This window comes from Poecilia reticulata, chromosome 7 (genome assembly GCF_904066995.2).
Source record: "Poecilia reticulata chromosome 7, P_reticulata-male-v2, whole genome shotgun sequence".
Taxonomy (NCBI): domain Eukaryota; kingdom Metazoa; phylum Chordata; class Actinopteri; order Cyprinodontiformes; family Poeciliidae; genus Poecilia; species Poecilia reticulata.
Window position 1 is genome coordinate 26140953 of NC_088836.1, and position 23878 is coordinate 26164830.

Here is a 23878-nt window from a genome sequence, read left to right on the forward strand (position 1 = left end):
GGCGAATTTGCAAGAAACATAACGTTGTTCATTACTAACTAATCTCATGATCTTATAATGAGGAAGTCCGACATACGCTAACTTTTACTGAGCGCAGACAGCAGTGGAGAGTGGTTAAAGAGATGTAGAGAGGCAGAAAATGGGAGAACTAACAGGAACCATTACCAACCGCGTATTCTCTGTCCGTCCAATGACATAGAAGCAAGGCTCGCCTAGCTTGGAGTTGGTCATACAGAGAGACAAGCTGGAGAGCTCCACTGAGAGGCAAAGAGAAGAGAAGAGGGGAAACGAGTGGAAATGAAAGGGACGGCCAAGACATGCACAAGGTGAAGGTGGAGTGGAAATGTTACCAGAAAGAAGGTTTCAATGGAGCAGAAAAGTAGAGAAATCAGAGGTGGAAGAGAGAACGAAACAGTGGAAAGGATTTTAATTAGTCATTAAGATAAAAGAGAGGAATAAAGAAAATAACACCTGGAAGACGCAGCTATCAGAACAGGAGTTTCTCGTTATAAACATCTGTCCATTCAGGCACCTAATAAATGTATTTTGGTGCTTTTAATGCAAAAACACAAAATATTACCAAGTATTTTTGGTCTAGTTTCCAGTGTGAATGTCTTAGTGCGCTTCAAATAAGATGAACTTACAAGTAACTTTTTAACACTACAGAGGTTTTAAGTGAATAATTCATTAATATTGATGAAATAGTTCTAGTTCCACTGGTAAATTATTTCACTTATAACATGGGGAAAATGTTTTGTTATAAGTTAAATAATCTGCCATTGGATCTTTATAAAATCAATATTAATGAATTATTTACTTAAATTAAGCTCCTATATCTTGCTGAAAAGTTACTTGTAAGTTTGTTTCATCTTATTTAAAGTATTATAAGATATTTGGACAAGAAACTAGACAAAAATGAAAGATAAGATTCTGTATTTTTTCAAGTTTTTATTATGAAAAATCACAAGAATTTGGGTGGAAAAGTCGTAACTTTTTTCTTTTCCATAGAAATAATCTACTAGTGTTTTATAAGTATTATTATTGACTTAAAACAAGTTAATAATTCTTGCCGAAAGTTACACATAAGTTAGTTTTGTCAGGTTTGAAGATATTTGCAGTAGAAACTGAACCTAAGATACTTGGTGAGGTTTTGTATTTTTGCAGGGTTTGAGCTGAAAAGCCTCAGGCGGCGCCGTACCGTAATCAGGCACGTAGCCGTTGCCTCTCTTGAGCACCAGGTGGATCCGGTGGCCTCCGCGGCGGATCATCTCCACGGCCTGGCTGTGGGTCATCCCGGTCGTACTGTCCCCGTTGATCTCCACCAGCTGGTCGCTGACCTGCAAGCACACCATCACTTCGCATTTCACTCACAGGAGGAAATAAAAACAGCGTAAAAGGGGAGCAGGTGTTTCACCTCCAGATCTCCTGATTCAACAAAACTCTCCCTGTTACGATTCTGACGATAGCGGCTCTGCATCTGAAGCTCCAGGTTTTCTGCTGCTATATTACAGAATAAACTTTTCAGTACACACTGTACTATTTAGGATTTATTGCATAGTTATGGCTGCTGTTCAATCTCTTGAGATGCTTATGCTGCATTCACAGCAGCAGCCCTGGATTAGACAGATTAGTTTGTTTTTCTGCAGAGTTCAGTTCGTTTGCCAAGGTGTGAATTAAAAAACGAACCAAAAAAGAATCAAACTCTGGTTTGCTTAGAAACCCGAGTTTTGGTTCAAATTCATATGTGAACGTCAAATGAACCGGAGACAGCACCAAAAGCAGGAAGTGGACTACAGTGCAGGGCATTGTGGGTAAAATAAAGTGTGTTTGGAAGTAGTTGGAGAAATTGCTCATGATCTTTTACCAAAGACAAAAAGAAATTTTACAACCAGTAAAATTTCTGTTTACATTTTTACAAGGAAGGAAGTGGCGCTCAGCGTCTTCTTCAGTGGATTTTATGTCATTTCCTTCAGTGGCTCTTGGCGCAGCGCCCCCACAGGCGAGGAGGGGAACAGGTTTTTCAAATGGTTTGGATCATTTGACTCAGTGCAGTGAAAACGAACATCAGTAGATGAAAATGTAAGAAATATGGAGATTTCTGTCCCAATTCGAACTGAGTCAATAATTTCTTAATACTGATGAAAAAGTTCTAGTTCCCCAGGTAAATTATTTCACTTATAACGTGAGAAAAGTTTATTGCTATACGTGGAATAATCTGCCACTGGAACTGGCATTTTTTCATCAATATTAAGGAATTATTTACTTAAAACAAGCTCCTTTATCTTGATGACATGTTACTTGTAAGTTAATTTTGTTTTATTTGAAGCAAAATAAAAAATAGAAACTAGACCTTGAATACTTTGTAAGATGCTGTTTGTTTGTGTGGCTTTTTGTTGTCATTTCCTGACATAATGAACAATTTACATTTACTATTAAAACAGACTCATTTAATATAGCATTGGTAACGTAGCATTAATCATTTATAAATGTTCAATTATAACACTATAAATGGTAAAATCATTAAAAAAGATGAAGGAAAAAATAAACGTTTGTATATTTGGCATTTGTGAGTAAAGCTACTTTTCCCTGCTAAATGAATTTGCTCAGATTAAAAGTCGGACTGTGTGACGCCACCTGTATCTTCTGGCTGCGTGACGCGGGGCCGCCCTCCATCAGCCCGAGGACGTAGAGCCCCATGTTGTACTCGCTGCCGCCTCGGAGGCTGAAGCCGAAGCCCGACGGTCCGCGGTCCAGGTCAACGCTGTAATACCTGGAGTCACGCTGGCAGGGAGGGAGAAAGGCAACGACGATCACTCCCGTTTCTGGAAGCACACAGGCCTTCAGGAGAAGCATGTCCTCACCTTTGGGCGTGACCTCTGACCCTTCCTGCCCCTGTGACCGTGGTCGTGGTCGGCGGTTTCTGTGTGGTTTGAAGCGTCTGAGGTGGATTAAGGTTTTGGTTAGATAGCTGGCTGAGCGCCAGGCCGGTCGGCTCTGTGCTGTGTTTGCTTACAGGTGCTGGGCCGCGGCACGATGGTGAGGCGCAGCGTGTTTCCGGCTCTGCGGAGAATCTGAGCGAGCTCCCGGTGAGGCAGTGTCACCACCGAGCGGCCCTCGACGGCCTCCAGGCGGTCTCCGGGCCGGATCTGGCCGCTCTTCGCTGCCGGGCTGCCGCGCCGGACCGTGACGAAGCGGTGAGGAAGGAGGGACGCAGCTGGAACAGGAACAAAATCCATCAGTCAGATCAGTCTAAATGGTAAATATCACATTTTATTTAATATTTAAAGGGGACCTACTATGTAAAAATTCACATTTTGCACTTTTTTGTACTTAATTTGGGTTTCAAATGCTTCTAAAAACAGTCCAAATAAAACCACTTTACTGTTTTTTGGTGTCTAGAAAATGAGCAGCTGGTTTTGCTGCGGTATGCGTTGTACAACGGCTGCTGGAAAAGACAAGTGTTTTGTTGTTGATGGTGATGTCAATTGATTAAAAAATATTCTGTGCTTTAATTACACCATGATTAATCAAGATTAAGCTCACAAAGCTTAACTTTGTGAGCTTCAAATGCAAAAATGCCAGTTTTCAAAATGTGTTTAAGAAAATGTTTTATGGGCTGCACAGTGGCGCAGTTGGTAGAGCTGTTGCCTTGCAGCAAGAAGGTTCTGGGTTCAATTCCCGGCCCTGGTCTTTCTGCATGGAGTTTGCATGTTCTCCCTGTGCATGCGTGGGTTTTCTCCGGGTACTCCGGTTTCCTCCCACAGTCCAAAAACATGACTGTCAGATTAATTGGCCTCTCCAAATTGCCCCTAGGTGTGAGTGGTTGTGTGTCTCTGTGTTGCCCTGCGACCGACTGGCGACCTGTCCAGGGTGACCCCCGCCTCTCGCCTGAAACATTAGCTGGAGATAGACCCCTCCCAACCCCACTTAGGGACAAGGGTGCAAGAAAATGGATGGATGGATGGATGGAAAATGTTTTATTGTTTCATTCAGGAAGGTTTAAATAAAATGGAATAAAATTAAAAGAAGTGATTTTATTCCAATGTAATTTAGAGATGTTAACTCAGGGGTGTCAAACTCCAGTCCTGAAGGGCCGCTGTCCTGCAGTTTTTAGATGTGCCACAGGTACAAAACACCTGAATCAAATGGCTTAATTACCTCCTCAGTTCTCCAGAGCCTTGCTAATGACCCAATTATTCTATTCAGGTGTGGTGTAGCAGAGGCACTTCTAAAAGTTGCAGGACACCGGCCCTCGAGGACTGGAGTTTGACACCCCTGTGTTAACTCTAAGCTGGTTGTGATTCAGTGGATTTCACCAGAGCACTAAGCAGGCTATACTTAGTGCACACTTATGTTATATTAACATGTTTTAGATTATTAACGTTGAGAGCCCTAGTTGGTCACTTACCACTCAGAAACCATTTGCTGCATTCTCGTTGGTTGTGCAGGAGGTTCTACTAATGCTTATCAAAGATGTATTATGCTTGATCTTAAAGGAGCTTAAAATAGGCAGAACTGAAATCTAATTTTCTAAAAATGATCTTGAGCCAAAAAAATGTAATTAAAGTGTTTTGTGTGGTGCATAAACCCACCTGAACCTCCTCAAGGAAACATAACAGGTCATCTTTAAAGTCTAAACCTCAACTAGCATAAAAGTGTTTTATTTTTTTTAATCATCGATTCTGTTTAAGAGCAGGAAGATTTACCCCAACAGAGAACATGCTAGATTTGCTAAACAAGCTGTAATAAAGCGTCAGCTTGCTTTTTGACTGGGTTAATCCTATAAATTACTTCCAGTGGGAGTTTTTTCTACCCTCTTTGTCTCCTTGAAACATTTCCCCCTTTGTTTCATCCTAATTCACCTTTTTCTGGCGCGCCAGCAACATTTCTTCCCTCTATTGATTCGCCTTTTACCTCCAGAACAAGGAGTCATGACCAGAAGCCTCCAGGCCAGAACTGATTGTTCTGTCCTAAATCTGTCACGCAACGTCACATTTTGGATTTTTACACTTAATATTTATACAACGTCAGTAATTTTCTGCTGTTCTGCAAACTTGCAGGTTGTCTGCATTAGTATGCCACTCACGTCTGAAAGAAATACACTGCAACATTTCTTTTTCTCTGCAAGCAGCTAAGGGGACAGCTCAGGTTTTTAGTTTTTGCAGAGAGGTTCTGTTATAAAACATAAATCAGATTATAACTAAACTCTCTTAACGTCTTTATTTAGTATAAATCCAGGAGGATTCAGTCAACATCTTCCTGAAACCAACTCCAGTATAGATAATGCTGTGGCTAATTATCCAGTTATTCTTTAGCCACTTTGAATTATTGGGTTATTTTATGTTTATTTACATTGATGATGGAGGCAGAAGATGGAAATCCAGTCGTTACTTTCTGAAGTGGAACATGTAAAGCTTTTTTTGTCTGTCTGTGAGGGATTTACCCTGTTTTGGTCTAAGCTAATCTGGGGCTAGCTATTAGCTTGAGCGTCTTTAATCAGTTAACTTAAAATTAAATGAAGATACCAAAAGAAATGTCTTCCGCACTAAAGATGTAGCTAATCCTTGGCTCTCATACTGGTTTACAAGTCCGACTGAGTCGCCTTTAAGGAAAATTTGTGGTTCAAACTTGTCGAAGCTCTTAGCATCTGTTAAAATGCGTTCAAAGTTTTTGTGAATTTACAGGAAACATTTCGCTCCTTTGCAGGCCGACTCTTGATTCATTCGGTCATTCAGTCTCTATTTGAATCCTCTAACATCCGTTGTTTCTATCAGTTGACTGAGATTATTTTTTATAATTATTTCTCCTTGTAAAGTTTTTCTTTTTAAAGATTTTTCTCTTTTTCCGCCTTCGATTTATATGTTTCGTCATGTTTTACTTGGTTACCGTTTCCCTTGGTTTCCTCTCTGTTTAATTACATTCCTGTTTCTTCTAAAGATTATTAATTTGAATTTGTAATGCTTTGCATTCAAATAATCACCTTCCCCGTCACCTAAGCCTCACAGTTCAGTCCCTCCTTTTTTTGTCAGATCCTTCCATCCATCTTCTGTCTATTTTATCTTTCTGTCTTCATGAAATTCACTATAAACTGAAACTGCCCCTCTATCTGCATCAAATATTATATTATTATTGGTCTGTGTCTACTCTTACATGACTTCTGTCAATACTATATGATAAAATAAACTTAAACTGTCGGGGATGTTAAACTCATTTTTATTTTGGGCCGTATTAAGATATTTGACATTCTCAAAGGGCTTCTTGTGCCAGAATGCATTAATAAAACCCGTCAACAAACTTAAAATATTAATAAATTACTTATTAAAATGAAAACGTATATTGAATATCTTTTCACATTGATGTAATTTTGCATTATACAGATAAAAACAGCTTTGATTTGGTTGATAAAATAATATTAAAACACAGCCATTATCTTGACGGCCACATAAAAGCACCAGTGGGCCGGATTTGGCCCTCGGGCCTCGAGTTTGACACACGTGATCTATTTAAATACTTTTTCCTTTGCTGTGTGTGGGAAACAATGTTGGCAGTCCTCCACTCTGAGCCTCTGCACTGCTCATCGTCACGAGCTGCAATAAATTAAGTAAATAAATAAAGTGTGAGGAAGAGGTCAGAGGTGAGAAGGAGCTGAGTGGGTTGTTGTGATGCGCCGGTTTCAAAGTAAAACACAGAAACCGTTAGCTTCCTCGCTTCGTCTTATCTGAGATTTAGGCTCAACGCTGACCAGCGTACGAGTTTGATGAGGAAAAAATACGGAGCAGCCGAGATTTAAATGTTCCTACAATAATCTCCTCCAGCAGATAAGAAGCTGCTGCTTACAGATTTTCTCTACTCAGATGTGAATCTTCTTGGTTTTTTTATGCCGGCCCCCCCACCCCCATCCCTGCGTTGAGAGCAAGCTGCGTTTTGGTGACAGCTGGCCCCTCCAGAGTCCTGTCAGTGGCCTTACGTAACCCAGAATAAACATTTTCCATTTAATACCAAAACCCCTCATCGCTCTCTGGGTAAAAACAGCACGTTTGATTTAAAGTTAAAATGCTCGTTAACAGACTGAACCTGTGACGAGGGGGCGAAGAATATGCCAGAGGAGATGAAGTGCATGTCAAACAGGGACGATGATTTGGTTAAAAGGCAACTCGGAGCCCAGAAACATCTCCAATCTGGACATAATCTGGGTGACCCAGGCAGAAACGGCAATCAGGTCAGATCAAAGCCAAGGCAGCTTTGGACATAGTCTTCTTATCATGCATAATACATCAGCAAACAGATGAATAAACACGCACACGGCACCATTGTGCAGACACACACACATGCCCGGAGACCGGGACGAACACATTTGGTCACAGATGTGGGAGAACAGGCACAGCTGCATGCGAACGCACAGATTGCTTTTTTTATCCTGTGGGGTCTTTCCCTCGTGGCTCTCTGTGTCCACCGTAATCCCACTGCGGTACGTCCTGCAGCCACCATTCATGAAAGGTAACAGCCCCCCTGTCATCACCAAGCCCCCCCTCTGCGGCTCGGATGCGGACGTAACCGGCACCGAGCGTCGGCAGGTTCTCCTCGAAACGCAGCTGAAATTCTCTCTAATCGTCTTTCTGACGGCTCAAAAATCACAGATAATCTCAACATGCAAAAGTCCACTTCTGTAGCAACAACAGCAGCAGCAGCAGCACCTGAGACATGTGACCAACTTTCACACAAAACAAACTTCAGGACATGCAAACATGAAGTGATTAAAAATATTTACGTTTGGACTCCTTTACAGTTTTCAAAGCAGACTGTAGTCTCTCCAGCATGGCTCTTTGATTAGCTAATGCAACAAAAAGAAAAAGGAAAAGAAAGAAAACAGCAACAAAAAAAATTTCCTTTATTCCAAGTCCAGCAGCTTGAAGGCTTCACTTGCAACAGGAGCTAAAACACAGGCTGGCCGTTCCCCCTCTGTTGCTCCGCAGCGAGGGAAATGTTCAGCATTTCCCTGAAGCATTCAGAGGTGGTGGAGAGAGCAGAGAGGTACGAGGGAGGGGGAGAGTTTTAATCTCCTGGAAAACCAGACTGGACGCTTTTACTGCAGAGGGAGAAGGGGGGTGAGAGACGGAGAGTGGGCGGGAGCTTATGAGACGAGCGGCGGAGAGGGAGAGAAAGACAGGACAGACGGAAAAGAGAGAGAGAGAGAGAGAGAGAGAGACAGGGACGGAGGGGACTTCTTGACAAGATAAGACGACATGGGGGTTTATCGGCGTGAAAACAAGCACGTGTTTGTGTTCGACCATAAAGCGGTTTTATCTGCATCCCAGAGAGGAGGAGAGGCTTATGCATCGTTGGGGATGCTGCGTTTCACCTGCTGTAGACGCAATAAACACCAAACCGAGGCGATAAGAGCAGTTCTGTTCCCAGAGAGGACATAAATAAACCTCCACGCTCTGTGGCAACAAAAAAATTTAAAAAAAGGTTCTGCAGAAAACGGTTATGATTGAGTGGATTAAAAGTTTATGGAAAACCAATCCACTAATTTCTGGACGCCTCTTATTCTGTTAAAAACAAACAGATTTAAAGATTTTGTATCTCTTCATTGCAAAAACACAAAATTTTACCGTTTGGTTTAGTTTCTAATATCTTATTACACTTGAAATGAGACAAACGTAACTTTTCAGCAACTAGTTCAAATGGTAGATTATTTATAACATGGAAAAAATCTTGTTACAAGCTAAATAATTAGCCAATGGAACGAGAAATTTTTCATCAATATTAAGAAATTACTCACTTAAAAAAGCTCCTAAATCTCAATGAAAGCTACTTTTGTCTTCTTTCAAGTGCACTAAGACACAGAAAGAGTTGGTAATGTTTTGTGTTTCTGCAGAGTGACCAGTCCTTCACCGGAGTCTCTGGGGTCCAATTAGCTCTAAGTGCTGCAGAGCTTGAAGGACCTGAACTCTCCAGCAAAGAGCCTTGAACTGAAAAGCGCCAGACGACGACGGTAAAAACCCAACAAAGACGTGTTTTAAACGACCAGAACCAGGAGATTTAAAAAGCACATTGTAACAAACCAACCTGAAAGACTGAATGCAAAACAAATTGTTTGCAAGGTGAACAAATGCACCAGAAAAATGTAGATGAGGGATTGTGACTCATTCAGTGGCTTGTGGCCACGCCAAGCAATTTTAATGTGCAATTACCTAATGGTGCTTCTTTGCACAAGGGCATCCAAATAAAACCCGTTGCTTTGGGCAGGTAACCAACTGTTAGTGCTTTTCAGAAGTTCTGATATTTTATGGGTGATGCCGGATCTTACCTCGTCCGTTCTCCAAGTCCTGAGAGGCAATCACAAACCCGAATCCCTCCCCGGGCTTTCTCCGCAGTTCCACGTCGAACCCTCTGAAGCGCCGCGTCCGCTCGCCCTTCCGCTTCTCCAGGCTCGCTTCAGGCACCGACACGCCGCCGCTGCCGCCGGCCTCATCCTCCAGGCCGATGTCGATCCAGTCTTTGGGCTCCATGGTCAGGGTCACTGGAATCGACTCCAGGAAACTGGTGCTCTGGATCAGAGAGGAGCTGCTGAGGAGCGGGGAGGGAGGGTTGCTGGTGGCGCTGCGGGGAACGGGCAGCGCCTCTGGGAGCAACGACGAATTGTCCGCGTCAAGGGGAGGAGGAGGGGGGCGCAGCAGAGGCGGAGGGAGTCTCCGAACCGAGCCGGGAGAAACCGATGAGTGATAGGTGCCTAAAAGACGAGAGAAACCGGATATAAACTCTGAGCACTAGGTGGTTAGCAGCTGACATGTAATTCCACAATTACATGTTAAATAGTTTTGTGATAAACCAGGAGAGTCCAAATGTTTTGAGCCAAGGGCCAAAATCCCCAAGCTGAAAATATTCAGGGGCCAAAAGTTTAATTTCGCCCCACCAAATAAAAATGCAAAAAAAATTATTGTGGTTTCTCTTTTACCTGAACAACAATAAATAAAACAGTTAATATTTTATCAAATATTTAATAAAATTATTAAACATTTGAATAATTCCATCAAATTATTAATATGTCAATATATTAATATCAATATAAATTTTTTATATCAATATTTTTTAAAGAAAAATTATTAATATTTATTACCTTAATGTTTACAGTTATGTAACTTTTTGGAGTAATTATTTTAAATATTTAAGTCTACAAAATTCATTTTTTACAACTTTTGCTGTATTTAGTCAAATGTAATAATGGGTGTGCCAAAGTCTGTTTTTGGGTGAAAACATGCTGGATGTTTGAGGCACAACTAATAACATAATAGTAATTTTAAAAAGGCTAACTCAAGAAAAATTATTTGTGTTGTACGTTTAAGATGATATAAACTTGCCATGGAAAATATCATCCTAAAAAGTTTTACAAAAAATGTTGCAAGGCCAAATTTGTCCCATTCTTGAATTGCAGTCACAAAATTAATCCAAGGGCCACAAAAGGCCCCCGGGCCGCACTTTGACCACCCCTGCAGTAAACGATAAAATTGTTGTTTTGAGACTATTTTCAAGATATAATGGTGATGGCATAGTAATGGAAGAACGCATTCTCAAAGATCAATAAACTTTAAATCCTAATGATCATTTAACACTGGAACTGGAAGACATTTTAAATATTCAAAATAAATAAAACAACAAATAAAAATGAATTATGATGATCCGTAAGCAAAATGGTGTTTTTCGTCACTAGCGGTATAAAGACAAACTTTTGATCACATTTGTAATGGAAACACAGCTGCTGACTCCAGATGGGTGCAGAGTATTTTACCTCCTCTGTAAACCAGCAGAATAACTTCTCCCTGTTTCGTGTGTTCCTGCAGGATTGTCTGAATCTACAAAAAAGAAAAAGTTGGGGTTGAAACACATTGTTAAGCAAAGCTTCAAGAGTTAAAGTTAAAGTTAGGGCTGGACAATAAATCAATAAAATATATTGTGATGGATATGTGATCAATATCAATAGATAATACGTCTGATAGAATCTTCAATAGTTACTCTCTCTAATTCTGCCAGATAACCATGGCTGAACTGCAAAAACACAAAATTTTACAAAGTAGTTTTGGTCTAGTTTGTAGTGCAAATACCTTTTTACAGTTGAAAAAGACAAAACTAACTTAATCTGCTCTTAAACAAGAAGTAGGAGCTTGTTTTAAGTCAATAATTCCTTAATATTGATGAAAAAGTATCAGTTCCACTGAAAGTTTATTTAACTTATAACAAGAAATTTTTCCCATGTTATAAGTGAATTAATCTGCCATATTAAAAAAATATTTACTAAAAACAAGCTCTTACTTCTTGTTGAAACGTTACTTGTAAGTTAGTTTTGTCTTATTTCAACTGTACAACGATATTTGTACTAGAAACTATATCAAAATACTGTATTTTGTGTTTTTCCAGTGTGGTGGAATCAACTGACTCGCTCCCTCTTCGGTAACCTAGCAACAACATGCTGGGGAACATGTTGGGGGAACCTGGAAGCAGTTCCAAGTTCCCCCAATTTTGGTTACCTAGCAACAGCCCGTTGAGTAACTTGTAGCAGTTTCGGATTCACTGTGCCTCATAACTGCTTAAAAATAAAAAGTTTAGAGGAGGAGTTAGAACTGTGGTCACACCACAGTTCTAACCACAGTTTGGCATCATTTCAGATATTTAAAGCAGAAACTGAATAAATAATTATTACTACAGACTGATATGAAACCCTGATGTTGCGATACATTTTTCAGCCATACTGTCCAGCCCTTGTTAAAATAATCTAGGTTGACTTTTATTTATTACCTGAATGAGGCTGAGGCTTTGCACATCAGCTCCATTGATCTTGACCACAGCGTCCCCTGGCTGCAGGGAGTTGCACTGCTTCCTGTCAAAGACTCTCTCCACCACGGCCAACCTGCCTCCAGAACCACCAGCCATCAGGCTGAACCCGAGGCCCCTGTCTCCTTCGGTTTGGGCCAAGGCCACTGGAACGAGTTCCCCTCCGGTGAATCCCCCGAACACGCTGCCCACACTCATCGCGCCAGGAGAGGAAACGCTGCTGGGGCTGGCAGTGGGGCTGGTGTTGCCATGGAAACCGTTGACGCCGTGGTGGTGGGGGCTTTCTCTGCTGGGCGGTGGTCTGAGAAGGGAGGTCTGCGGTCTGAAAAGGTGGGAGTGAGCGCTGCGGGGCCCGCCGGAGGAAGACGACGGTCTCCGCGGCGACTCAGGGAGCGGCAGCCTGCTCCCCGGCATGGTGCAGGTGGACAAGTCACTTTCGGACGACTTCGACGTTCCATAACGTAAATGATGCTGCGGTGTCGTAAGGGAGTTATTGTTGTGATTTCGTATCATTGACGCTCTGAGGAGAAAGAAAAGCAGGCAAGCACTGAACTACATCTTACTTAAAGAAAACACATGCAAACTCTTAAGAGTAAAAAAAATCAGTTCTAAATCAAGTAGCATTTAGAATTGATTTTTCTAAATCAGTTCACAAAAATCACAAAAAACAACTGGTAATGTAACTTACAATAAACAAACTAGTTTGACTGAGTCCTTGACCTTCCTCTTTGTCCCAATTCTTTTTATTAAGGTTTTAATGGCTCTAATGGCCTTTATTTGAGAGAGGACAAACAGGAAAGTGGGAAATGAGAAAGGAGGAAGACATGCAGCAAGCAAAGGTCATGAGTCTGGGACTCAAACCTGTGACTAACACCTCCATATGTGGGCTGTGCTTTACGCCTGCTCCACTGCAGCAACCCTCTCTCCCACTTCACAGAATTATTAATTATATCAAATATTTTAAACTCATAATGTATTAAAAAAAATTCTGTAAAGATGAATTCACTCTCGCTGTCGGCCATCATTGAAGTTTCCAGGTGTCACTTGTGTGTCAGTTTTACAGGAATACCAGAAACACAAAACAAAGGTTCCGGCTTTGGACTCTTGAATGTAGAAAAAAATGTGACTAATTGATTAATGGCCCAAAAACAAACAAACAAACAAACAAACAAACAAACAAACAAACAAACAAACAAACATCAAGTTAGTTGATTGTAACCTGGCTTAAGATAAAATGATACATAAATATTCTGGTGTTCTACGCTCCTGGTAACACCGGGATTATCTCATTATTATGAGTCAGATTAGATAAATTACTGCCTCCAGAATATAAAAAAACCTCAAGTAAAGCATTTGTACTTGGATGCATAAAGTACTGAGCCAAATGCACCATCATCACCAAAAACGTACTTTTTCTAAATTAATCCAACTCAAGTAGAGAGTTGGAAATACCAAGTAACTTACTAAAACTGATTTAAATCAACTTACTATCTTCAAATAAATACTATTTTGCATTTACAGTGTAATCACTGCGTCTGAAAAGGTAAAGTTCGGGCTCTTACCTGTGTGAACCAACAGCAGAAACAACCTCACTGTCGCTCTGGCTGGCCAGCGTCGGGTCCAGCGACTGCAGCCTGGCTAAGCTCCTGTGTGACCGCGGAGGCCGCACTGGGGAGAACGGCGCAGCGTTGCTCACGCTGGAGCGCCTGTACGGCGGCGGCTGTCTGGACGCGTAAGACGTGGCGTTTCCGTTGGCATCCAGGGTCACGCCGTGCTCCACGTAGCCTCTGTCGCTGTGGTAGCCGTTAAAGAGCTGGCTCTGAGGTGAAGGAGTTGAAAGGCGAGGTAGCTGGTGAAGAGGTTGCGGTTGGGTGGTGGTAGGTGCGACATGGTGGTCCTCGGCGTTCAGTAACCTTGGCGACGGCTGCTTGGGGCGACCGTCCGGGTTGTAGAGCATTGGATACCCCCTTCTCACCTCGATGTCTATGCTGTGGCCCACAGGCACTGACTTGAGCATCTCTACCGCTTCTTTGTGAGACATTCCCAACACACAAGCATCGTTGATGTACACAAGTATGTCCGCTGATGAAGTCAAAACAAAACACACTGGTTAACACGCAACACACATTTTCATATTTGTTTTGGAGAAATTTTGAAATGTCATTGTTACCCTATTTTCTAAAGGGTTATTGTGTAATGCAAACCAGCATGTCCTTTACAGAGTTGGGTAGAGGGCCCAAAAATTACTCTCCAGTAAGAGCAGCAACACTTCAACATATTTTCACTTTAGTAAAAGTAAAAATTAGCCATCCACAACAATACTCGAGTAAAAATGTGTTTTGTAAAAAGGCTACTCAAGTACTGAGTAACTGTTAAAAATATCAATCATTTAAGATTTAAAAACTGCATAATCAGACAGAACAATATGAAAAACTATGTGGAAAGTTGTTATTTGGAGGACCTAAAAGAAAATTATTCAAATTAACATCATAATTACAATATAACATCAGGCAAATGAAAATATTTTTAAAATGAATTTCTTTCAATACAAATCTTATGAAACTAACATAAAATGCCTGTCTGTGTCTGGTGAGGAAGTATCCAAACATTTTACTAAAGAGTAGCAATACTTCATGATAACATTACTCAAGCAAAAGTAAGTACCACCGGATAGTAAAAATACTCCTAAAAGTTTTTTTTGTTTTTGTTTTTTTTCTTCAAAAAGTTACTGAAGTAAATATAACTGGCTACTAATCCAACTCTGGTCTTTTGTAGGCAAAAGAGTAAACAAATAAAATTGTGAAAAGAACTAAATTGCTGTTTATCCTAAAAATAGCATAAACTTATTCATGGTTAGCCTAGAAAGACGGCTAATAGTAGCGTAAGAGTCACGTTTTAAATTCTTTACTTTTGACCAGTACCACTGGTGTCTTCAAGGTTTTCATCAGACATTCAGTTTATTTCAAAGGAACTAAAATGCTGAAAGGTGAGAGCTGTCTGAGAAGCTAAAAGGTACAACAACATCTCCAAGCAGTTTCATGTTTCCATGACAACCATCTGCAATACTGCTGAAAGGTTTCAGGTTCATGGGATGGTCGGCACTCTTCTAGGACATGAATACAAGAGGAGGAAGTGCTGCGCCCATTTACCTGAGAACTAACGGGACGGTAAAACTAGAAGGAAACCATCCAGAACCATTTAGGCTGAACTTCTGGGTCAAGGTGCTTTACTTTCTGACTGCAGGAGTTCGAAAATTTCTGACATAAAATCAAACTAAATGTTGCCAGATGCAGACTTCCATTGTTGGATATCATGCCTGCATTAAGGATCTCATCTGTTTGTCCATACTGTGTACAGTTCTGTTGTTTTTCAAGTGAATCAGTAATCGATAGCCAAGTCTGATTTGTGCCCAACATTGAACATGCAAAGTGCAGAGACATTCGTCCGCGTCTCTGTGTTTGCTTATAAAATTCATCTGTGCTTCTGTGCGCTTGCGGACTAATCCGAAAAAGTAATCTTGCTAAAGCAGCCTATTTAACAGATATGAACTAGATCAGCCTGTGCTCTGGCCTCCTGGAGCGGTAATAGCTGCCTCTGTGAGGATTTGCGTGACAGTCTGTAAACAGGATGTGCGCCACTGTATTTGCAAGTGTTATGATAGCAAGATTATGGATTACTAGCCACCAGGATTAAAGGGTTTTATCTACACTTTCTCTTGTATGTAAAAATAAAGATGTGGAGCTGCAGGTGAGGAAAAGATGTACAAACACTTTAATTACAGACTGATCCATAACAGAAAATACGTTTGATTAAATGTATAATCATTTCAATGAATCCAGAACCGCACAGCATTCTGGGGGATGTTGGCAGAAGGAAAACTTTAGCCGCTCAACATCAGCTAAGCAAGGTTTTTGGAATCAACTCACTCACTCGCACTCTGGTTACCTAGCAACTCACTCATTCTGTGGTTACCTAGCAACAATCTCCTGAGTAACTTGTGCAGCAGCAGTTTAAGGTTTTGCTATCGTGCCTCATAACCGCTTAAGAAAAAGAAAGAACGGCGGGGAGTGAGAGCAAAAAATGAGTAGAACATTTCAAAAGTAAATTGTGGATATTTCAGATATTTCAACACAAAACTAAATCATAATTATCGATATCGACTGATATGAAACCCTAATATCGTGATGCGTTTTCCAAGCATGCCGTCCTGCCCTACTGTTACTTCAAACACACCAAAACATTTCCATGACTTCAGTAATAATAGCTACAGTTTGCAGATATGCCAATTCAATAGTTTTCACAAAACAAATAATATTTCTCAAATATTGTAAGTTCATGCTGACAACACTCTTCAGTGTGGATGATGTTACAGAATTAAAAAAAACTCAAAGTTATCAAATTCACTGAGCTGTTATTAAAAAAAGCCCGCGAATTAAAGAAAACTGTATTTTCTATGACATGTTGACGTAAGTCTACAATTTGTACAGGCTGTAAAAGAGCGAGAGAGAGCAAGACTTTTGCAGATGCCAGGAAGACGATGTATTGCAAAGATGATTTGTTTTTTCTTTTTCAGCTCTCTATGCCTTTCTGTAACTGAACATGTTGGGATTCAAATTGCTGGTAGTTTTTTGTAGATCTCAGTAATAAACAGATCAAAATTTTCTATAAGCTAAATGCTATAACTGTACTAGTTGAAGGTAAAGATGCTTTTATGTTAACAAATACAAGCAAAAGCCTCTTTTGTAGTGATTGAAAAAATTCAAGTTGGAACCCAGAACTAAATAGCTAAGATTATTTTCATTTCTAAAGTTTTTACCTGTCTTAAGAGTGGAGGGGCCACTTGCCGTCACACTGTAGACCTGGAGAAACTCTCTTGGCCGGCTGCCTCCGACTATGTTGAAACCAAACCCTCTGGAGCCCTTGATCAAGTGTGCATGGACAGGGAAACCCCTGAGATCCTCAGGCAGGTCCGTGAACCCTGATGATCAACAAAGTAAAGAGAAAAACTCAAAAAAGATGCAGAGATTGATTAATGAGAGAGTCGCACCAGACAGGAGACAAAAAAAAAAGTGGAAACAGTCCAAGGTTTTCATGCACAACTAAATGCTTGGAAGTGGCGGGTTTTAGTAGGGAGGAAAAAAAGAGTTTAACAGTACGAACCAATCGCCAGATGGCTTTTAACGAAATGCTACACAACCCAAAGCATATGGTGGAGAGATTGCTTTAAAAGCAGAATCCATTACTGACTGTCTGCTAAGTTAAATTTGGCAACATAATCCATTTGCTTGACCAAGCTCTGCAGAATCATGTAGGTCATTTTTTAATTTATTTTTAAATGTTACATCACATCAGAAAAATCTGCAAAATGTGTTTTAGATTGAGCGCATTCCCCTGGTTCATCTCTTATAATGTAAGCATGTGTTGTCTTTATCTAGACATGCATGATATTATAGCAGCAGATAATAAAAGTCATCAAAATCCCTTTAACAGCAGACCAAAATGAATGCAATATTGCCTTCTGCTGGTAAAGAAAGGGCATTACACCTGACTGAGCAGCTGGAAGCAAAGCGATGCATTTGAATCTGTTTCTTTTTTTTAATGTTGCTGTGATCACAGATAGACATCATGAATGACATTTTTATTTGAAACGGGCAGATTACATGGATGCCAGTCACATGTTCTCCCCATGTTGACCCTGCCAGCCTGTGCAGCAGGTCTGGCCGCTCTCCAGCAGCTCAGAGCTTTAGGCGTTAATCACTTACATGCCACTGTTCGGCCAAAAGCTCATTCTATCTCATTTGACTCTAACAAGCCTGCTGTGTCTGCGGCTTCCGTGCATGACAAATTTGTGGCCTCATTTAGCATGTTCAAATGTTAAATACGTTGCTCATGTGCTGATAATTGCATGGTGGGAGAGAAGGGGCAGGAAAGGAAAACCAAGAAGAAACAAAGACGCTCACATTCATTTTTGTAGTTGGTCTCTCTGCTTGAGGGACGAGGGCCCAGCCAGCTGGTCCTCCTCGGGCTGCGCCTTGGGTAGGAAAACGGGCACAAGAAGAGCCACCAATTTCAGTCAAATTATGACACTGAATAAATGACAAAAATAGTGTTTACCTGGCAAAAATGCACAATGAATTTTAGTTAATATGAGTTACAACAACATTTAATTTGTAACTGGGATCAATAAAATATTTTTGAATTTAAGTCAAAGACGGGATGGACAATATGGCTGAAAAACGTATCACGATATAAATGTTTCACATCAATTTGCATTGATAATTATTGATTAGTCTTTTGGTTTTAAACACCTAAAATACTGCCAAACTATTGATGTGATCTTTCCTGTTTCATCCAGTTTTCACTCCACAATCTATTTTTTTTTTAAGGAGTTATGAGGAGGAAAAGTGGCAGAACTTTAAACTGCTGTTGTGGCAGTTACTCCACAGGTTGTTGCTAGGTAACCAAAGAATGAGTGGGTTGCTAGGTAACCAAAGAATGAGTGAGTTAGCTGATACCAATCTCTAGCAGTTATTGGGCAAGAGGATAAACATTCATCCAATCCCACTCACAAAAGCACAAATACTCAAATGTATGAACTGGTAGGAAACTTGGGGTTAAAGGCCATGTACTGAAAAAACACAAAAAATGAAAATAAAGAAAATAACACAGATGTAAAAATATGAGTTACTTGTTATAAAATACATCTGTCCATTTATACAAATAACTGCTTTCACTGCAAAAACATAAAATCTTACCAAGTATTTCTGGTCTAGTTTATAGTGCAAATATCTTTGTACTGTTGTAATAAAACTAAATCAACTTGCAAGTGACTTTTTAGCAAGATGGAGTTTATTATAAGAAAATAATTATTTCATATAAATGAAAATATACTAGTTCTGCTGGCATTTTATTTGACTGATGATACGGGAAACTTGTTGCATTGATGATATTTCTCTCAGAAAATTATAATCTGGTACCAGTGGTACCATGTGGGGAGGATAACAGAACCCATTTTCACCAGAATCTACAAACGGGTCCTTCAGTTTGCACCACAACTATCCCACACAAAACTTTAGCCTTCAGAGCTATCAGCTAGCAAAATTACAATATAATTGTTATTTTTCATGACGTTATTGACTACATTTCACTCCTCTGAGCTACAGTGAATCATAGTCCAGCTACTCATGGAAAACTTTAAAAAAAAAAAAATTTAAATCCTTTCGTTCCTAGACCCCTAAACTTTAATTTAGATAATATTTGACTTTTTTTACACTCCAAATGCATCTGTGTTCTGATTTTATAATAATTAATTGAAATCATGTGTTTCCGTTCTACATTACTGCTGCGAAACCAAAACAAGACTACTTTGACTCAATAATGAAAGACAACACTACCTCTAGCTAACAGCTGGCTAAATTGCTAATGGGAAAAAAAACATCTAAATACTAACTACTTGAACTTACTTGGCTTTAAGAATTTCTGAGAGAAAAAAAGACACTAATATGCAGCCACTCCCTTTTCCTTCGTGATTCACCCACGGCTCCATTGGATCAGCCAAATGGTCCATGGCTATCAACCCGGCTGCATGCACAGGGCACCAGAAGAGAGGAAGGATGCTGTGTTTCTAATGACCAGGAAGACAACAGGATGTGTGCAAGTGTGTGTGTGAAAGCGGTTTTATATCCTGGTAGGAACAAACTTACAAAGGACTTGCTATAAATTTGGAAAACAAATTGCATTTGTAACAAATTTGAAGAGATGGAAGGTGTGAAGGTTAATATTTGGGTAAAATTTGATTATTTTGGTTCAAGATTAGGATTAAGCATTCACTTTTGATGGTAAATGATTGGAATAAGGGAAAGCGTGATAAGAAAGCAGCCTCAGTGTGTTTTAAAAACAAATGGGTGGCTATTCATGTATGTAATATATTTAAAAATACACAAGACTTTATTTTAAAAAACTGTGATGTAACATTCCTGCATAGCATGCTAAATGCTGTGTTCACTACTGGAGGGCATGTTAATTCAGTGTTTTTCACATCATTCCATTATTAATCATGTTAGCATTGCATTATCATCTCTGTGTGGATTTAAGGGAGATTTTCATAGTCCAACATTTTCAGTATTTAAGACATGAAATCTATGGTTACATACTCTCTAGTTTTATTTGTTCTTATATATTTATGTTATTTGACTCAATAATAGTTGTTTATATTTGGGTTTGTTAGCTAATCTATTGTTCACCTTCTGAGTTCACTTCCTTGGAAAAAAAAAATAAAAATCATCCCCAGAATTCCTTTATTTATGCTGCAGGACAAAATACTGACTTAGGTTTTATTAAGTTATTACACAAAAATTTAACTTGTGAGTTTTTGAATTAGCTAAAAAACCTCTTGAGAAATATTTAGCCAAAAAGACTTGAGCTCTTTTGAAACATCTGTTGTACCTAAAAATCCTTTCCGCTGTGACATTATAATTCAGTTATGGTAAATTTCATTTAAAACTAAAACTAGAATAAAACTAAATTAGGTTCTAATAAATAAAAAAAACTCCTGATGACAAATTTACACTATGCGAATTGTTCAAATAATACTAAACTTTAGTTGTTTGGCAACAAACATTGTATGAGAGTTAGATTTAAAACAAAAGACTAATATGCCCTCATGTTTACTCTTAGGTATGAAGGAAGACCTGTGATGCTGTGGGCCTGTTTCTCTTACAAAATCTGACCTTTTTAGAGCCCTAAGCATCATAATATCTTTAACGTGCCATTACATTTGATATCAAAACATTTTGGAATTTCTTTATCAATTGCAAATTGGTCTTTAAGCAGGAAGAAATGAATAATAAAATGAAAAATCAGCCTTCTTCAGTTTTAATCTATATCGTTCAGACGCAAATCCAATAAAAATACCTGTGGAGAAAAGTGCATGAGGAAATCAGAAGAAATTCGGAAAAGACTTAAAGATTTCTCTGTATGCTTCAACTTGGAACAGAAAAACATCTTCTAGGTTTTAATGTTAACCACAAATGATGCACTGATTTATTTGCACCTGTTCACCTCATGTCTCTCAATACATAAATTATCTGCTACACTGCAAAAACATAAAATCTTATTTTTGGTCCAAGTTTCTTGTACAAATATCTTGTTGCACTTGAAATAGACAAATGTGCCTTTTAAGGAAGATACAGGAGCTTATTTTAAGACAATAAAACAATATTGATGAAAAAGTTCTAGTTTCACTGGCAGATTATTTCACTTTTCCCACATTAAAAGTGAAATTAGTAGTTTTTCATCAAAGTTTCTATTTCTTCCTGAAAACTTACTTGTAAGTTAGTTTTGTCTTATTTAAAATGCATTAAAATATTTGCACTAGAAACTGGACCTAAAATACTTTGTAAGATTTGTGTAAATTTAGAATAGATTAAGAAAATATAAGAAATAACCTTTCAACTTAGACAACAATTGTCATTAAAAGGCTGTTCTTTACAGACCAAACTAAGCCTCTTTTTAGTCTCATTCCTCAGGTAACATAAATAAATGTTTGTTAGACTTTTATTTGCCAGGTTGAACACTTACCCGATGTAAAGTGATTCTCCAGGGTCACTGAACGCCTGCTCCCAGTGATCGGGCATCATGCCTCTGATTCTGGCACCTCTTCTGCTGCCGATGATCCCATTCTCTATGCCATGACCCTCGCCTCCGCTGCTGGATGCCCGGGGCCGACCGGGGGACCGGTGGCCAATAGGAATGCTTACTCCTGCAGAGCCACCTGTAACGATAACGATAAAAGTTAAAACACAAACATTTACATCTCCAACTAAACAAGAAAGTTTCTCTGCAAGCAAAATGTATTGATGTTTGTTCTGACAACTCATGGAGAGTCAGCATCTCTGCCACTTCTGTCCGCCCACTGAGGAGCAAGACTGTGTGGCCATGCGTGTCACACAACAAGCAGAATGAAAATCAGCATTTTTTTCCCCCTTAACTGCCCTTGTAGCTGTCCTTCAGCTTTCAGCTCCAACACAGATCGGCGAGATCTCGGACACTGGGGGCACCCAGAGTCCTGCTGCACATGACAAGTACCGCCGAGCAATCCACCCACAAAGTTACACTTGAAAGGATGACTCAGCAGAGGTCAGAGTGTTGGACGACTCTCTTTTCAGACTCCGTCCTGCATTCACCCCCACTGGTCCCGACTGCCTGCCGAACCTACCTGACTGTTTGGAGCGCTATCCTTCTTTGTAATTATCTGGACGTCTGCCTGCCTGCATTTTTCTCCACCCACTCCAACTCCCTCTCTCCTTCTCCTTCTGCAGCAGTCTGGCTTAATGCCTCAAACCTCCCCTCCCTCCCTGCCAAAACCACCTCCCTGTGATGCTTCTTCTTTTGTTTACTTCACCCTATATGCTCTTCTTGACTCATAATTAGGCCTGTTGTCACCATAACAAATTTTGTCAGAAGATATATTGTCCCAGAAGTTATTGTGATAAACGATAATATTGTTGTTTTGAGGCCATTTTCAAGAAATATAACCGTAATTAGTAGTGCACAGAGGGAAGTTTTCTGGCCGATTACAGAAACATGATGACCTTCCAATTTTTTTGTCTGAAATATTGCCAATTGTGCCAAGAAAATCCCTGAGTTGACAGCAGAGGGATGACTACCGTTACCTGCAGACATGCAGACATGACCTGGTGTTTGGGTCAGTCCAGCCTCTCTCTGTTTAGGTGTATTATTGACAGTTTTCAACTACGTCACTTAATTATTAGAGGCATCATGATGGAAGTGAGAGATCAGGAGTATTGAACAGAGCAACTAAAATTGTTTTCCAAAGTTGTTTTTGTCAATTTATTCATGGCTTCAATTTGTTCCCGCCCAGCTAATTTGTAACACACCTGGTTGGAGATCATAGATGGCAGCATTTACAAAAATTTGAAACCGCTAGCCTAGAAACCTACACGTACCTCCTCACTCCTGATCAAATTACCAACTTTTCCTGAATTCACACCAAATCATTTATGTCACTATGTCATAAACAGTGTTTCCCCTTGAACACCGGATCAAACTTAAAAACGAACAAAACACGAGATGCTAACCAGTTTTTTCCATGCATGCTAGGCTGCATGACGGTGAGGCATTATCTCCATGGTTACCAACGGTTACCTTCTCCATTATGTGATATTTGACATCTTTCTAATCATACTTACTTATAAAGTATATGAACGTTAATCTTCTTATCTCGTATAAAATGTTCGCTGCAAATCCGCGGTTACACCGAGGGCTGACAGCTGCTACTCATTACGATTAACGGCTCCTATCCATCGCTGCCGTAACTTTCCTCATTAAAAGTTATAAAATAAAATCGCAAGTAGTTTGGTTTGCATCCTTCTCTGTTTGTGCAGCCGATCGCGCAGCACCTGTGATAATTTTAAAGTGAAATCAACTAAATAAAAGCAATATTAGAAATGTTACAGGAAGGTCTGTTTTTATAAGTTATCCTTCCTGAATTGACGCTTAGCAACTACATCACTTTATTATTCGAGGCGCCATGACGGACATCGAAAGTGAAGGACGGGAGTCTTAAGCAGTGCGACTGAAGTTGTTTTCCCACGTTGTTTTCAATAGCCAATACACATTAAATCAATATTATGAAGTTAATGACTTAAAATAAGGTTATTTCAAGTCTAATAAGATATTTGCACAAGAAACTACCGTATTTTCCGCACTATAAGGCGCACCTAAATACCTTGAGTTTCCTCAAAAGCCGACAGTGCGCCTTCTAATCCGGTGCGCCTTATATATGGACCAATATTGAGCCACAACAGGTCTAGCAACTACAGTGAGCAGCCGCCGACTTCATTTTCCCCTGTAGAAGAAGAAGCGCGGTGCATGCTGGGATAGTTGTCAGAACGCTGGTTTGTTAATAAAGTTTGACTGACCTATCTACCTACCGACCTGATAATCAGGTCGTCTGCAGGTCATTTAGCACCACGTTCTCCACCAACATGCTGTGCGCGAACGGAGAAGGGTAACCATCGTCCGGCCA

General features: G+C 39.9%; 1 protein-coding gene across 9 annotated transcripts in view; it reads right to left on the minus strand.

Moving 5' to 3' along the window:
- magixb (MAGI family member, X-linked b) overlaps positions 1–23878 on the minus strand; it is a 76827-nt gene that overhangs the window by 6608 nt on the left and 46341 nt on the right. For 4 of the 9 annotated variants that reach the window (XM_081609190.1, XM_017305839.2, XM_081609188.1 and 1 more), the window contains 12 exons: positions 21409–21601; positions 17790–17860; positions 16646–16807; positions 13392–13911; positions 11794–12349; positions 10790–10853; positions 9311–9733; positions 7769–7831; positions 3014–3214; positions 2862–2938; positions 2635–2781; positions 1199–1337 (listed from right to left, as the gene is read on the minus strand). In XM_081609190.1, coding sequence (XP_081465316.1) covers positions 1199–1337; positions 2635–2781; positions 2862–2938; positions 3014–3214; positions 7769–7831; positions 9311–9733; positions 10790–10853; positions 11794–12349; positions 13392–13911; positions 16646–16807; positions 17790–17860; positions 21409–21601 — 2616 coding nt within the window. Of the gene's footprint in view, positions 1–153; positions 258–1198; positions 1338–2634; positions 2782–2861; positions 2939–3013; positions 3215–7768; positions 7832–9310; positions 9734–10789; positions 10854–11793; positions 12350–13391; positions 13912–16645; positions 16808–17789; positions 17861–19292; positions 19553–21408; positions 21602–22045; positions 22122–23878 lie in introns of those variants that run through there. The other 5 variants (XM_081609193.1, XM_081609194.1, XM_081609192.1 and 2 more) reach the window with 5 other exon arrangements.